The sequence below is a fragment of the Anas acuta genome, chromosome 2, assembly GCF_963932015.1.
Source record: "Anas acuta chromosome 2, bAnaAcu1.1, whole genome shotgun sequence".
Lineage (NCBI taxonomy): Eukaryota > Metazoa > Chordata > Aves > Anseriformes > Anatidae > Anas > Anas acuta.
The window spans coordinates 141,885,385-141,900,939 of record NC_088980.1 but is presented as its reverse complement, the minus strand read 5'-3'; the positions used below and the strand labels follow the sequence as shown (position 1 = coordinate 141,900,939).

The 15,555-nt window shown below is 35.2% G+C and overlaps 1 protein-coding gene across 1 annotated transcript in view; it reads left to right on the top strand.

The window, feature by feature from the left end:
* CSMD3 (CUB and Sushi multiple domains 3) overlaps positions 1-15,555 on the top strand; it is a 668,812-nt gene that overhangs the window by 303,899 nt on the left and 349,358 nt on the right. The window contains 2 exon segments of the mRNA XM_068672527.1: positions 2,735-2,838; positions 7,196-7,308. Coding sequence (XP_068528628.1) covers positions 2,735-2,838; positions 7,196-7,308 — 217 coding nt within the window.

The window sequence follows — 15,555 nt, the reverse complement described above, 5'->3', positions numbered from 1 at the left end:
TTTGGGGTCTGGTCAAACTAAATCATACATTGTAAAACAAGGACTCTAAGAGTATATCTTACTGCTCAAAGTATTTATTTTCTTGCCATTCAGACACATTTGCAAAGATTTCAAGTACATTTTATATTGTATATTGTGTACTTGGCATGTCAAAAAGAAACAACACAGCATGAAATCCCAGAAATGTACGTATGGTTCTATACAGGTACACTTTTCAAATTTGTACCTTTCCTGTTATGGCAGTTTTAGGTGAGTTACAAATAGAGTGGGTTACAAATCTAATAAAATAGGTTATTCTGAAAGAGTTTAATGCAAGAAAAGCAAGAAATAAACATTTTTTCCCCTGTATATCCATTTTGAGTGAAAATAAAAGCATTCTTTATCTCAGAAAAGAGTGTCAGATTGCAAAAGAATGAGACATTACATCAGAACAGCCAATAACCTAGTAAGTAAATAACTTAGGGATTGACTGGAGACATGTAGACTCAAGCTGAAGCCTGTGATTTGAAAAAAAAAAAAAAAAAAAAATAATCCCTTGCTAGACCAGCTAGACAATTTTCATGGAGTTTCTCTTACTTCTTTATTTTTGAGCAACATTATGAAATAATGGGAAAAATCACACATTTTTCCAATGAAATAAATAAAATATTGTGAACTGTAGTGTCATCGATAAAGAAACAGATTTGATTCAGCCCTAAGTAAACCCATGAAACTCTTGCAAAGGAACTTCTTATATTTTTCCTCATCCTCAGTCCTCTTCTTTCCAGTGAAATATGCCAAGTATTATTGTTAATTCTTCTAATGAAAAGCTGTTTTAGCATTCTGACACTTAAAGTCAAGTAATTCGGTTACAAAAAGACAGAAGCTTTCCCTAAATTTGGCTGTATCCAGTGTATATGAATTATCTTCAGTGGAACACAGGATGAGGATTTAGCTTGATGAAACAATTATACATATTTTTTTCTTTACATCTTAGATGTCTTGTTCCCTTATAGCATAGGGAATTCATATAGTGTGTCTTGATATTGATAGGCAAATCTATTTAACTATTAATAAGCAATATATATATGTTCAAATTGATTTCAATACTAACATTATCCCTTCCAACTCAGGATATTCTATGATTCTATGATTCTATGATTATTTGTTCCAAAACTCCCATGTTCTGTTGTTTAGCTTTTGTGCCTTTCTGATGTAACAGTACATATAATTGCACATAATTTAAAGATGGGCCAGAAATGAAACCTTTTTTTTTTTTTTTTTTTAAATAAAAAATAAACAAGATATGTATTGACCTTAAATCTAGTTACAGATTTCAGTTTAAATTCTTATGGCAAACTTTAAATTCTTAGAACAATACTAGCTATCTGGAATATTGTTTTTATATTAGGAAGATTTCGCCTACTTTACTCAGTAAGAATAAAGCAGCTAAGCGTCAACTCAATTTTCCTTGTCCCCTCCATCTGGTGCTTAACTATCTCTAGCTGACTGTTATTTCATGGGGTATAACACACATGAATACACATAAACATGCATGTTTGCATGTGTGAATACGTTGAGTAAACTGTATACTTCCTCACTGTACATATGCTCCTATTTACACATGTAAAGAAAAGAGTTCCTCCTTCCTTTGGAACATGTTACATTCCTTGCAACATACATCAGTTTCTCCAAATTGCCTGTACTAGCATTTGTCTTCCACTTGCAAATATTCTTTCCCAATTCTGTTGTTATTTCTTATTATATTTTGTGGCCAAGAAAAGTAACAGGTGATTTAAAATATGTTTTCAGAAAGATAATAAAAATGTCCTTTTCCAAACACTTATTAGAACCCCAGTGTAACATAGTAGTAGCATGAGCTGTCAAATACTCAATATTTATCCATCAAAATTACTTCCACACCTCAAGCACATTCTTAGTTCCCACTTATAACAATAATTAAAGACCATTTATTATAGACATGAGTATTAAAAATTATTGTACATAGGTCTTCTGTCATTTTTGTATATATGAATATTTCAGGAACTTTTGTTATTTTCATAAAGAAAGATTATGTATGCTTAATAGATAGGTGGAGAAATATGTTTCTTTTCTAACAATATGGTTGAATTTTGCTCTAATTGAAATACTCATTGTATTCTTTAAATAGAGCTGAAATTTTCATCCTTCAAGCAATAAATATGCATAATGAAGTTCAGATTACATGATATAAAATAAAATAGTGCTCCTGAAGGTTGCATTTTTCATTAAAAATTGGTTTATACCTTTGATCCAGCATTATGCCACTTGAGCCAGATGTCAGGTATAAATGATGTTCCTCACCTTTACTGCATTTATTCAACAAAGTGCAATTATTCAGTTGCTATTTGAAGACAATTGCATTGCACAAAATACAACTAATTATGTTGCCCTTTGACTATATCTTAATCAAAATGTAATGCAATTATTCAGTATTGTATTAAATATGTAACAACTACATAAATAAGTGAAATGACAGTACTTTGAGGAGGTCAGCAGAGTGATACCAGAGATGATACCTTAAAATTATTATAATTTTGTATTTCATGAAGTAAACCTGGGTTAATTGTAATAATTTATTGTAAGATATTCTAAAGTTAAGTAAAAGTATTAATTTGAAATTGTCCTTTTCTTGTAGTGCTGAAAAGCTTATTTACAGGCATTTCTCAGGTTATTTCTGTATTTTTAAAATACTTTCGTTCATTTTATTCCCTAGGTCATACAGATAAATTTTGAAGAATTTGATCTGGAGATTGGCTATGACACACTGACAATTGGTGATGGAGGAGAAGTGGGTGATCCTAAAACTGTGCTTCAAGTGTGAGTCTTTTGCATTTACAGTTTATATACATTACAGAATATCATTAATGTGATTTTTGATGAGAGTTAATAGTGACTACAGTCCGTTGAATCACAACAAAAAATAATTTTACTGAGATTTTGAAAAATGATTGAAGGTAATGTGGTGGTTAAGTACATTTGGCGATTTCACCTTGATGGACAGCTAAACTCCACCGCAGCTGTTTTCTCACTGGCCATCCTGAAACTAAGAGGGGGAGAAAATATGATAAGAAAGGGCATAAGGGTTGCAATATGGACAGGGAGATTGCTCACCAATTACCATCACGGGCAAAGCAATCTCAATGCAGGGAGATTAATATAATTGTTTGCCTATTACTAACAGACAAGAACAGTGAGAAACTAAAACAAACCAAAAACACCTTCCCTACTATCCACCCTCTTCTGTGTCTTCCACCTGAGTGGCCCAGGGGAACGGGAGCTGTGTTCAGTCCAGAGCACTTTGACTTCATAATTTGGTACTCCATCTTTGCTCTCTTCCCTTGCTCCAGCATGGGGTTCACAGGCAGCAGGGGAGCAACCTGCTCCACCATAGTCCAACCATAGTCTGCAGAGGAACTTCTGCTCCAGCACCTGGAGTACCTCCTTCCTTCCTTCCTTCTTTGCTGACCTTGCAGGGCTTGTTCTCTCACATTTTCTCACTCCCAGCTGCTGTTTTTTTCCTTTCATAAATATGTTCCCCCAGAGGCCCAAGCAGCATCGCTCACTGGCTCAGCTCTGGCCAGCAGTGGGTTTGTTTTGAGCCAGCTGGAACCAGGGCTGGAACCAGGGCTGGATTCTTGTCACAGAGGCCACCCCTGCAGCAGCCCATCTACCAACATCTTGCTAAATAAACCCAATACAGTACATTATTATGTAATTAGAACATTTACTGTTCTAAAGTCAGAAAGAGGTGGACTGAACAGCAGAAAAAGTGAACTAACATCAGAATTTGTAAAGGTAGAGGTTTTACATTTGTATATTTTGTATATACATATGAATATAAACTTTGGGGGCTGTTGTGCTCCATTTGTATAAGTAATGTCTCATATTAAAAATGATCACTTAAGACAATGATGGGCAACTTATACATGAACTTTTAAAACCTCCTAGCAAGCTTGGTATGGCAAAAGAGGATAGCATAGAATGTCAATTTTTAAGTTCTTATCAACTATTGTAGGTAAGCTCAGAAATGTGTTAGTATAGGGAAGAAAACTCTACAAAAAAACTTAGCAATGTATTACCCAAACCACTTATGATTATTAAAAAAAAAAAAAAAGGCACTGAGTTTTTCATCATTTTTCATATAAGACTACTAAACTCTATTCTTAGATGCCTAAACTCTATTGACTATCATCTCATTTTTACTAAGCAGAAATTCACCAAGTCTTACTAACATTTAACTAAGTATTGTTATTTAAATTAAATTAACACAATGAGGCACAGTACAAAAATATTTTAAATTTTGATGGATGTAGTACATTTTATTTAATTAAAGGTCCAATTTTATTTCATTGTTGATATTTTATAAAAGTATTTCTGATGATGAGACCCATGTTGGGGAGAAGTGATGGAATTGCAGAATTAAACTTGTAATCCATACATAGGAATTCTAAATAATTTTATTTTATTAAGGAGTTATTTACAATTGTCAAGTATTAACGTGTAAGTGAATCTGTTTTGTAGATAACTAGAGAAATATTGTTTTTAAGAATAATTACTATGAGGATACTGAGAAGGCAGAAAGCCCCCCAGTTAATTATATATATATATATTGAAATATTAAATAGCAGTGTAAAATCAGTCATTCAGTCACATGTATTGTTTTCATTTACTAGTGGATTGATCACCGGTTATTCTGTGATCAGAACTATCAGAGTTGTGGTTATTAGGTTAAAAATACCATTAAAAATTACATAGAAGATGGAGCATAATTCAGTTCTTAAAAAAGCTTGTAAATATTTTCTTCCCTGAGCCAATCACACTTTGCCTAAGATGTGATGCACAGCAAAGAAATCAGATATTGTAAATTTAGATTGTAAATTTTAAAATAATGATTTTTCCTCCAGCAAACTGCTGATGAACATTGGTTTGAATATGTCTGTTTTTTCATTTGGCATTTGAATTATGCTTTCTAACTTGAGAATTGCAGTCCTGGTGATTCCAGGACTTCCACTAGCATGTAGGAAAGATCGTCTTGAAGAGGGAAAGGGGGAAAACACCCTGCTGAGTGTCATAACTATTGTTAAATTTTATAATAAAAAGGGAGGCATCTATCCATTTATGTTGTTGACAGTGTTCACTGATCAGCTTTTGAAAGAGGTTTAAGAACCTACATCCATAAGTGGTCTCCACAGTAGAGGAAGTCTATATATATATATGCCACATAATGGTATTTTTTTTCTTGATCTTACTGATGGCCCCAAAATCTTCCCAAATATTGTACACGGATCACTAAGCACTTAAAACAGGACTCTGCAGGTCTTGCAGGTGCAGAAATAACAGATAAACCGTGCCTCTCTGGAATCAGTGATGATTTTCTTTTCTTGCAGAAAGTCGTTCCCTCACTGACAAGTTTCTCTGCTTATTAGCAACTCGATGCTGAAGAGCTATAGAAATTTATAGCTGCTAAGAATTTGAAAACTATTTTTTAAAATGTGTAACTTAAAATACCAATGTAAAAGAGCAAGGACAAGTTATTTCTGTGTTCTCTTTTTTGACTATTTTCAAAAAATGCATTTACAAATTGTATTTTTGCCCCATGTACTATTTCATTGAAAAATATGGTTTCTGAAAAAATCATAGAATCATAGAATATCCTGAGTTGGAAGGGACCCTTAAGGATCATCAAGTCCAACTGTTGACACCGCACAGGTCTACCCAAAAGTTCAGACCATGTGACTAAGTGCACAGTCCAATCTCTTCTTAAATTCAGACAGGCTCGGTGCAGTGACCACTTCCCTGGGGAGCCTGTTCCAGTGTGCAACCACCCTCTCTGTGAAGAACCCCCTCCTGATGTCAAGCCTAAATTTCCCCTGCCTCAGCTTAACCCCGTTCCCGCGGGTCCTGTCGCTGGTGTTAATGGAGAAAAGGTCTCCTGCCTCTCGGCACCCCCTTACGAGGAAGTTGTAGACTGCGATGAGGTCTCCCCTCAGCCTCCTCTTCTCCAGGCTGAACAGGCCCAGTGCCCTCAGCCGTTCCTCGTACGTCTTCCCCTCCAGGCCTTTCACCATCTTCGTAGCCCTCCTCTGGACACTCTCCAACATGTGTATTAATGTGTATTAAAAAATATGCATTTATAATTTACTTCAGAAAATAGAAATAACAATTTTTTTTGTGTGTGTTTTTTGCAATAGGAATTCTGTCTGATACAACAAAGAGATTAATATCCCCAATGGTCTTGATATTCACCAAGTCTGCTGTCAGTCACCATTGACAGCTATAAAACTCTGTTAGCTGTTAACAAGAATGTTGTTTCTGAGTAACAACAGAGTTAATCTTTCAATTTGGCATAGTCTGAAACCACTTTCCCTTAGTGTGGGAATGAGCAGTTAGTACATCATTTTGGCCATGCAGTTACTTGTTCAATTCTGGCAAGAGTCTTTGTCGTAGCTCCATCTGTGAACACAGATGTGGGGATTTAACAGGAGTTTCTCCCACAGCAGAACATTTTATAAAAAAACAAACTAAAAAAGATCAGAGGGGAGAACTAAAATTAACTACAAACTGCATGATATATTTTAAATAGTCCATTTTAAGTTTCAGCTAGCTTTAAAAATAATCAGAACTGGGTTAAAAAAAAAAAAAAGAAAAGAAAAAGAAACAGTTTTCACTCATACAGTCTTGTGCTTGTGATTCATTTTACAAGAATGAAATATGTTTTGCTACTTTTCAACATTCTGTTCTAGCTGATAAACTTTTACCAAATTTCAGGCAAAATTTTGTGAAAACATCAAACTGCAAGTTTCAGAATATTACACTATTACACTATTCCATTCAGCAAAGAGGATACACATTTAGAATTGCATTGAAATTTGAACTTTGAAACTATCAAATCTATATTCATTGGATCCTTGAGCTTAGTATTAGCTCAGTTGGTGTGAGATGACCATGATGAAATAAAAAAAAAAAAAAAATCCATAAAAATTAGTTACTTAAATTCCTGCTGTCCTGGGTCTAAATATCAACACTTACAAAAAGCAAAAAATAATACTTAAATAATACTTAAAAATACTTAATTGCTACTGGTATAGTGGAAGTTCTTTGAGACTGTTATTAAGGTTTCCTTCTTGGCTTTTACGTCTGGTTTAGTTTGTTTGTGTTTGTTTTCTGTCTGTAGGTTAACTGGGAGCTTTGTACCAGACTTAATTGTGAGCATGAGTAATCAGATGTGGCTGCATCTTCAAACAGATGAAAGTGTGGGCTCAATTGGTTTCAAGGTTAATTACAAAGGTAACAATATATTATTAGAAGCAATTTTAAGTGTATACCAAAATTAATATTTTGAAATGTTTTTATTTCATGGTTTTCTTTTTTATCTCAATTCTGTTCCTAATTCTGTTGGTTTTCAAAACAAGAAAATGCAAATTAAGTGGACAAATATACAAAAAAAATCTCAATTTAAAAGTCTTATGTCATATGAAATTGCTTTTTATTTACTTTTTATTAAATGTGTTATAACAGCAACTGATTTTTTGGCATATAGATTAACATTTTTGTGTTATTTCATGTTAAAAAGATAAAAATGAAATGATATGACTATTTAATGATAAATGCACAAATAAAGCATAAACACCTATGTGTTTTTGAAACATTCATTATACCTACTACAGTAGAAAAAACAAACAAACAAATAAACAAACAAAAACAGAAGCCGGAAATTGGAATTACTTAAGAGTTTTGGGACAAGACAAAGAAAAAATGACCTAATAGTGTTCCGTATTGTCTAAAAGAGGTGAGGGATCTTTAATACAAAACGTTAAACAGCTGTTTTTATCTAATTCTTCTGGGAGAATGTATAATTTTCATATATCATGGACAGCAGAATAAGCCAAAAAATTAAGAATATCAGATGTGAACACTTCTGAATTATTATAGAATAGTTACATTTATTATTTTAATATCAAATTTGACATAGTTGCATATGTTTCTTGAAACAAATTTTAAAGTTACACGGTCCTTTCCTGCTGCCAAAAAGCAATAGAGTGTGTGATAATTATTTTCCATAAGGGAAGACAAAAACGCCAGAAGCTGAACCAAATATACAACAATAATTTATGAATAATTTGGAGAACAGGGAGAAGGACTGAGGTTCATCATTCTGTGACAGGAATGGAATTATGAGAAGCAGGAGGTTAAGGAACAGGGGGAAGCTAGGTACATCAAAAGAATGACAGATGGAATGGATAAGCATATTGGAAGTCAACCTGTAACACATGAGTTGCTCTTTCTTTATGTCCCCAAGATTCTTTTGGCTGTTGGCATGTATTATTGTTAATATGAAAAAATATGAAAATATGAAAAAACCTTGAACCATAACAAAATGGAAGTGGAATCTTTATGTATCAGAGTTTGAAATATTTTGCAGGACTCCAGTACTCATTGACTTTATTTACTTGATTTTTCTTTTTTTTGAATAAAATTAGTTTTACTTGCAGCAATTTTAGTTTTCAGGGGGCAAAGGATTATTGTTTAGTTTCTTAAAATGTGTACTATATCTTGTTTTATTCATGAGCTATTTTTAATTCTTATAAACACTTGTTCTGCAAAAATAAAATTAATTGAATATGAGTAGGTAGAGGTGGACGGTAGTGATGACTATTCTCAATTTCATCTCCATATAATCAATTTTAATTGCATGTACTTAAACATTGAGTCTGTATCTATTTTCTTATGCTGATACTTTATACTAGGTAACTAAATAGCATGTGAATGCACCAAGCTTTCAACAAATAGATGTTTTTTTTTTTGTTTTTGTTGTTGTTGTTGTTTTTTAATCTAGAGTACAGGGTAAGATTTTTGTATCAGTTTCCTTTGCTTTTATTGTTGAGAAGGTGTTTCATTAAAGATGCCAAGAAACCCAATATTTCCTTTCATAAAATATTTTTGAAGTCCATCCTGGTAGTGATGGTAGACTCTTAATAGAGAAATTGAAACAGATAATGTAACATGTAACAGACAAGAAGCAGTTTTGCGATTACAGAAATTTTTGAAGTTATGATTTGGCTTTCAATTCAGAGATTCATTTAAGCATATGACATATCACTGCCTTCTGTACTAATAAATAAGTAAATAAAATTGCAAAGACTTTCAAAATTTTATGCAACTACTTAACAAAACTATTTTTCTAAGTTTCAGGGTTGAAGGACATTTTAGTTTAAATGACTATATAAATTATTAAGAACACATGCCTGATTTGCTTGTATTTCTATTTAATGGACTAGATGAAATAACATTCCTAGAGCTTGGCTCCTTCTGTCTCACAGTTTCCACTACACACACAGACATCTTAACTATGGCTAATACTGTATCTATTTTTATATATTATATATTTAGATCCTGTAGGATTCTGCTTACATAAGAGGTGCAAATACCTTAGCATTTTAGATTAGATCCAGCAATTTGTTTTGAAGTGAATCTTCTAATCACTCCGCTTGCTTCACTTTTCATGATGGAGAAATCCCGAGAGGCACCAGGTAAATTTCTTTGAGGCAGTTCACAGAATGCACTTGAATAACATTCATGATATATAATAGCTGCATTTAGTCTGTAAGTCCTAATAAAGCTTGTCCAAAGTAAAAACAGAAAAACAGAGTGAAATTTTATAGATTGTATTGATACTATATCTTCTGTTACTTCACTCTACAATCTTGTTTCTTTTGGAACTAATTACTTGATAATGTACTCATTAATAGCCAGAATAAATTCCCACTGAAATGTTTTGATGCCTAAATATCTCCTTCTGTGAATCTTGAAGCTCAAGGCAGAGATGTGCCTGCCTCGTGCCATCAGAATTCATGGAGACATTCTTCCATCCAGTTGATATTTATGTCTGAGTCTGGGAGGATTTTCAAGAATATAAATTGTTCCAATTCCTCTGTGGAATATGAAGGGAGGAATGAAGAGTTGTGGAATGTCACTACCCAGTGCTCTTTACTCATTGTCCTCCAAAATGGTTTACTTGCCCAGGGTGAAGACAGAAGGTCAAATCCTTTCTGACTGTAATAAGATGGAATGTATATCATTTTCAATGATTAAAAATAGAAAAGTAAGTTCTTGAATACTTCTGCATTCTCTAATACAGTAGATTTTCAGCTGAAGAATTCTTTGAAATTCAAAATATTACAGAAACAGACAATTTATTCTCTTTTGCATATCTGCCATTTGAGAGAATCCAGAAGGTATTCATGAAATAATAATCTTTGACATTTTCTAGATTAAGATGCCATGTAGACATTTTATGCTTTTAATACCTAGATCTCATTACAATTTTTGAAAAATAAAATAGAGATGCAAACATTTAAGAAAGATTAATATTTTAAAGTAAATGTGTGTTTTGTTTTGTTTTTAAGTCCTATCCCAGTGTACAACTAAATAAAATAACAACAACAAAAACACCTACTTAGGTGAAAAATAAATATCAGAAATGGACAGGAGAGAAACACAAGCCCAGATTCATTATAGAGATATTTTTTTATTTTTCTGTTCTCTTTCTGTTGTGTAATGTGTTTTTGTGTTTAAAATGTTAATGTAGATTTTATGGTTTATGTGAAAGTATGGAATAATTACAATTCTGAAATTGTAAGTTCATTATTTCAAAGTCATAATTTTCAGGATTCCTTGACAATCATAGTCCTTCCGTTATATATGGGTTATGACTATCGTGCTCATACTATTATCAAATAAAACAAGTAAATATTTTTAGGCTTTCCAAATCACTGTTATGAAAGGAAAATACAAATTAATAATGATTATTGACAAGTTAAATGAGTAGTTTACATCATTCAATATTTCAGGAAATGATGCAGTTTCAGGAAATGGGCAGCAAGCTAGCCAGACTCATTAAGAGGGCTTTAAACTAGATTTGGTGGGGGAAGGGGTTGTACCTGTAAGTGACTCAACCCTTGAATGACAATACTTTAAAAAGCAGGGAAACACCTGTGAATCATCCCATAAGAATTAGGAAGGACTCCTCTAAAAAGATGGTGCAACCCATAGCCCAGCTGAAGTGCCTCTACACCAATGCATGCAGCACAGAAAGCAAGCAGGAGGAGTTGGACGCCACAGTGCAACTAGAAAACTTCAATCTAACTGCTATCACAGAAACATGGTAGGACAAACTGCATAGCTGATATATTGGAATGGAGAGCTACAATCTTTACAGGAGAGACGGGCGGGAAGGAAGGTTGGTGGTGGGGTCCCCTCTATGTTAAGAAATGTATCAATTACGTACAGTTCCCTCTGAGAAACAGCCAAGATCAGGTTGAAAGCCTGTGGACAAAAATTAGGACGGGACCAACAAAGGAAATCATGTGGTTGGGGTCTACTACAGGTCACCTGATCAAGAGGAGCCTGTTGATGAGGCCTTCTTGCTCCAACTACAGGAAGCATCATGCTTACAGGCTCTCATTCTCCTGGGGGATTTCAAGCACGCAAATGTTTGCTGGGAAAGCTAAGCAGCAGACAGTAAGCAATCCAGGAGACTCCTGGAGTACACTGAGGACAACTTTCTCATCCAGGTATTAGACAAAACAATCAGAGGAGAAGCGTTACTGGACCTGGTGCTCATCAGTGCAGAAGAGTTCATTAAAGAGTTTAAGACTGGAGGAAGGCTGAGTTACAGTGACCATGCCCTGGTTGAATTTGTGATCTCGAGGGAAATGGGCCTGGCTAAGAGCAAAGTCAGGACCTTGAACTTCAGACGAGCCACCTTCCAGCTGTTCAAAGAACTAGTGGATGAGATCCTATGGGACACAGTCCTTGGGGACAGATGATCTGATCAGAGCTGTCAACTCTTTAAAGATATTTTCCTTGGAGTGCAAGGGCTCTCTATTCCCATAAGTAATAAATCAAACAGGGAAGGTAAGAAACAGACATGGTTGAATAAGGATCTGCTGGTCAAACTTAGGCTAAAGAAGAAAATGCGTAGGCAGTGGAAACAGGGCCATGTGCCCTGGGAACAGTACAGAAACACTGTTTGGATGTGCAGGGATGGAATCAGGAAAGCTAAGGCACTGACAGAACTAAACTTGGTGAGGGATGCAAAGAATAACAAGAAGGGGTTCTACACTGGCTGCAAAAGAAAGAGAAGAGAGAGTGTATCACCTCTGACAAATGAAAACAGAGAACTGGTAGGGGCAGATGTGGAGAAGTTGGAGGTACTTAACAACATCTTTGCCTTGGTCTTCACTACTGGTAAGGATTTCCACATCTCTTGAGTCCCTGAACTTCTAGGCGGGGGCTGGGGGAGCAGATTCCCTCCCACTGTAAGCAAAGAGCAACTTTGGGACCTTCTGATGCAACTTAACAACTACAGGTCTATGGGGCCTGATGACATGCATCCCAGGGTCCTGAGGGAATTGGCTGATATAGTTGCCAAGACTCTCTCCATCATATTTGAAAAGTCCTGACAGTCAGGTGAAGTCCCTGCTGACTGGAAAAAGGGAAACATCACTCCCATTTTTAAAAAGGGTAGAAAGGAAGACCTGGGGAACAACAGATAGTAAGCCTCACCTCTGTGCCTGGCAAGATCATGGAACAAATCCTCCTGGAGGCAATGTTAAGGCACATGCAGGACAAGCAGGTGATCTGGGACAGCCAGCTTGGCTTCACTGAGGATAAATTGTGCCTGACCAATATGGTGGCCTTCTATGATGGAATGACTGTATCAGTCAACAAAGGAAGTCTGACCGATGTTATTGATGTTATCTACTTGATAACAGACTGGGAGAAGAACTCATTGAGAGCAGCTCTGCAGAAGAGGACTTAGGGGTTCTTGTCGATGAAAGGCTTGACACGAGCCAGCAGTGCATGCTTGCAGCCCAAAAGTCCAATTGCATCATGGGCTGCATCAAAAGAGGTGTGACCAGCAGGTTGAAGGAGGTGATTGTGCCCCTCTACTCTGCCATCGTGAGGCCCCACCTGGAGTACTGCATCCAGGTTTCGGGCCCCCAGCACAGGAGAGATGTGGACCTGTTAGAAGGAGTCCAGAGGAGGGTTATAAAGATGATTGGACAGCTGGAGCACCTTTCCTAAGAAAGGCATGAGAGAGCTGGGGATGTTCAGCCTGGAGGAGAGAAGGCTCTGGGGAGACCTCATTTTGGCCTTTCAGTACTTAAAGGGATCTTGTAAAAAAGATGGAGAAGGACTCTACTTGGTTAGACAATGATAGGACAAGAAGGAATGGTCTTAAACTAAAAGAGAATAGATTTAGACTAGACATTAGGAGGAAATTCTTCACTGTAAGGGTAGTGAGGCACTGGCACAGGTTGCCCAGAGCAGTTGTGGATTCTCCATCCCTGGAGGTGTTCAAGGCTAGGCTGGCTGGGGCCTTGGTCAATCTGATCTATTGGTGGCGTCCCTGCCTATGGCAGGGGTGTTGGAGTTAGATGATCTTAAAGGCCCCTTCCAACCCAAGTGATTCTATGATTCTGCAACTCTATGATGCCATTTAATCACAGTAGCTCTTCCTAAAGCCATGGTAAAGGGGAAAGAAGTTTCCATCTGAATAAAAATGGATAAACAGGCAGTTTCCAACATATTTAACACTCGAACTAAAAGTTCCAGTTCATCTAGAATTGAGGAAAAAGTAGCTATACAAAAGAGACGTATTCATAAAACTGTGGCATAGCTTTCAAAGACTAGAAAATAGTACCATTTTTTGTAAGATCATGTGCTTTTTGAAGAAACATGTCTTTATTTCATTTCTCAAAAACTGAATGAAAATGTAGCAATAGAGTACTAATAGCTCTTGGAAATTTTTTGTAAGAACTCTTGAATTGCAGTATCTTTCATGCAAAACAGCTTCCTTTTCTAATTTTGGATATATATGATTTTTTTATTTTTTAACTAGTTATGTTTTATCCACGTTTTCCAAAGACACTTTTTACCATTGAATTTGTGGAAGTTCAGAATAAAATAAATAATCACAGTGACAGTTCATAGGAAAAAATATTTTAAGGAATGAAGTCAAAGTCATGCAAACATATTCAAAACCATCCTGCATTAGCGTATGTGCATAAGCTGAGCTTCTGTTATTCCTCTTATCCATAAGACACTATCCTCTTAGGGCTGAAATAAGAAAATGTGTTTTTAACACTCAGGGTAGTCTAGTTCTGTCAGGTCCTTATGTCACACCCTCAGGTTCTGAGCAGTGGTCAGATGTGAGGGATTTTTTATTTTTTATTTATTTAATTAATTTTATTTTTCTCAAGGTAACTGACCTCACACTAATAAAAACTCCTGAATCAAGTAGGATCTTTTGACATCTCCACCTTTCATTTTTTATCTGCACATTTTTTTTTATTTATTCTTTTTTTTTTTTTAAGTTTTGAGATATATCAGATACTTTAAACTTAATTGTATAAGAAAATAAAGGTTACTCAGACTGGAGTGTAATGATAAGGTTTACAATAGGCTTGTCTAAGATGTCAAGCTAGATGAGACTGAAGTAAAATAGTGAATTTAAAGTGAAGTAGATTTCCTTATTCGATTTTCTGCAGAGATGATCTAATTCTAGGGTTGGGATTTACACTCTGACACTCGGTATTTAAAAAGATTTCTTTCTGTTTAAAGCATAACTCATTCTGCTTGCCTGCATGGCTTCTGTGCCTGAGTGCTTGGGGTACTATTGTAGCCTGGGGTAGACTTCTGGAATTTGTCATCCACATTTCATCCTGTTTTCATAGCAGTAAACACCAAGTTGCACACATATCTGTGTATGGGTTTTCTTTTGTTTTTGTCACAGATGTTTTTCCAGGATTAACTGCCCAACAGCACTTGCTTTTCTGTTGGTGACAGAACACTGAATAGTCTGCATTAGATAAACAGCTTAATACAGTGTTAGTCCTCTAACTGTGCTTGCAAACACAAATTTCAGATGTGCAAAGTAAGATACATTTATAGTAATATGGGCTTTAGAGATATCTCATCTGATATCTCTAAAATGTAGATGATATCTCATCTACAAGTTATGAGAGTAGCCTGTCTCTTCATGTCTGTTCTACTAAAAACACAGCTGTAGTTATTTTTGTTCATATTATTTTAGGCTATTTTCTAAATGTATGTTACTGAACTCAGTGAGATTGTCTAGTCAGTTTCATTTTGTAGTTTTGTGTTTTTACAAAACTTTGTTAAATACTACCTCATCCTTGTTTAATGATGAAGTAGGAAGTGAAACATTTGTACTTTCTGCACTTCAAAATCAGGAATTAAATCCATGTTAGATCTCTTGTTTCCAAACTGTTCAGTCTTCCTTGTTTCAATTTTTGTTCTCTTGTGTTGTTTCCACTCTTTAGATAATTTCTATTGCCTTTGTATTCACTGTCCTCTGTTTGTTGTCATGTGATTGTATGTGTTTTGTGGTGTGTTAACTAGATGAAATTGTACCAATGACTTGTTTAATTGAATTCTAATACCCTCCATTCTATTCCTTGTGCCATCCTAACTGTATTCTGCAGAACAAACAACAAGCAGAGTTCC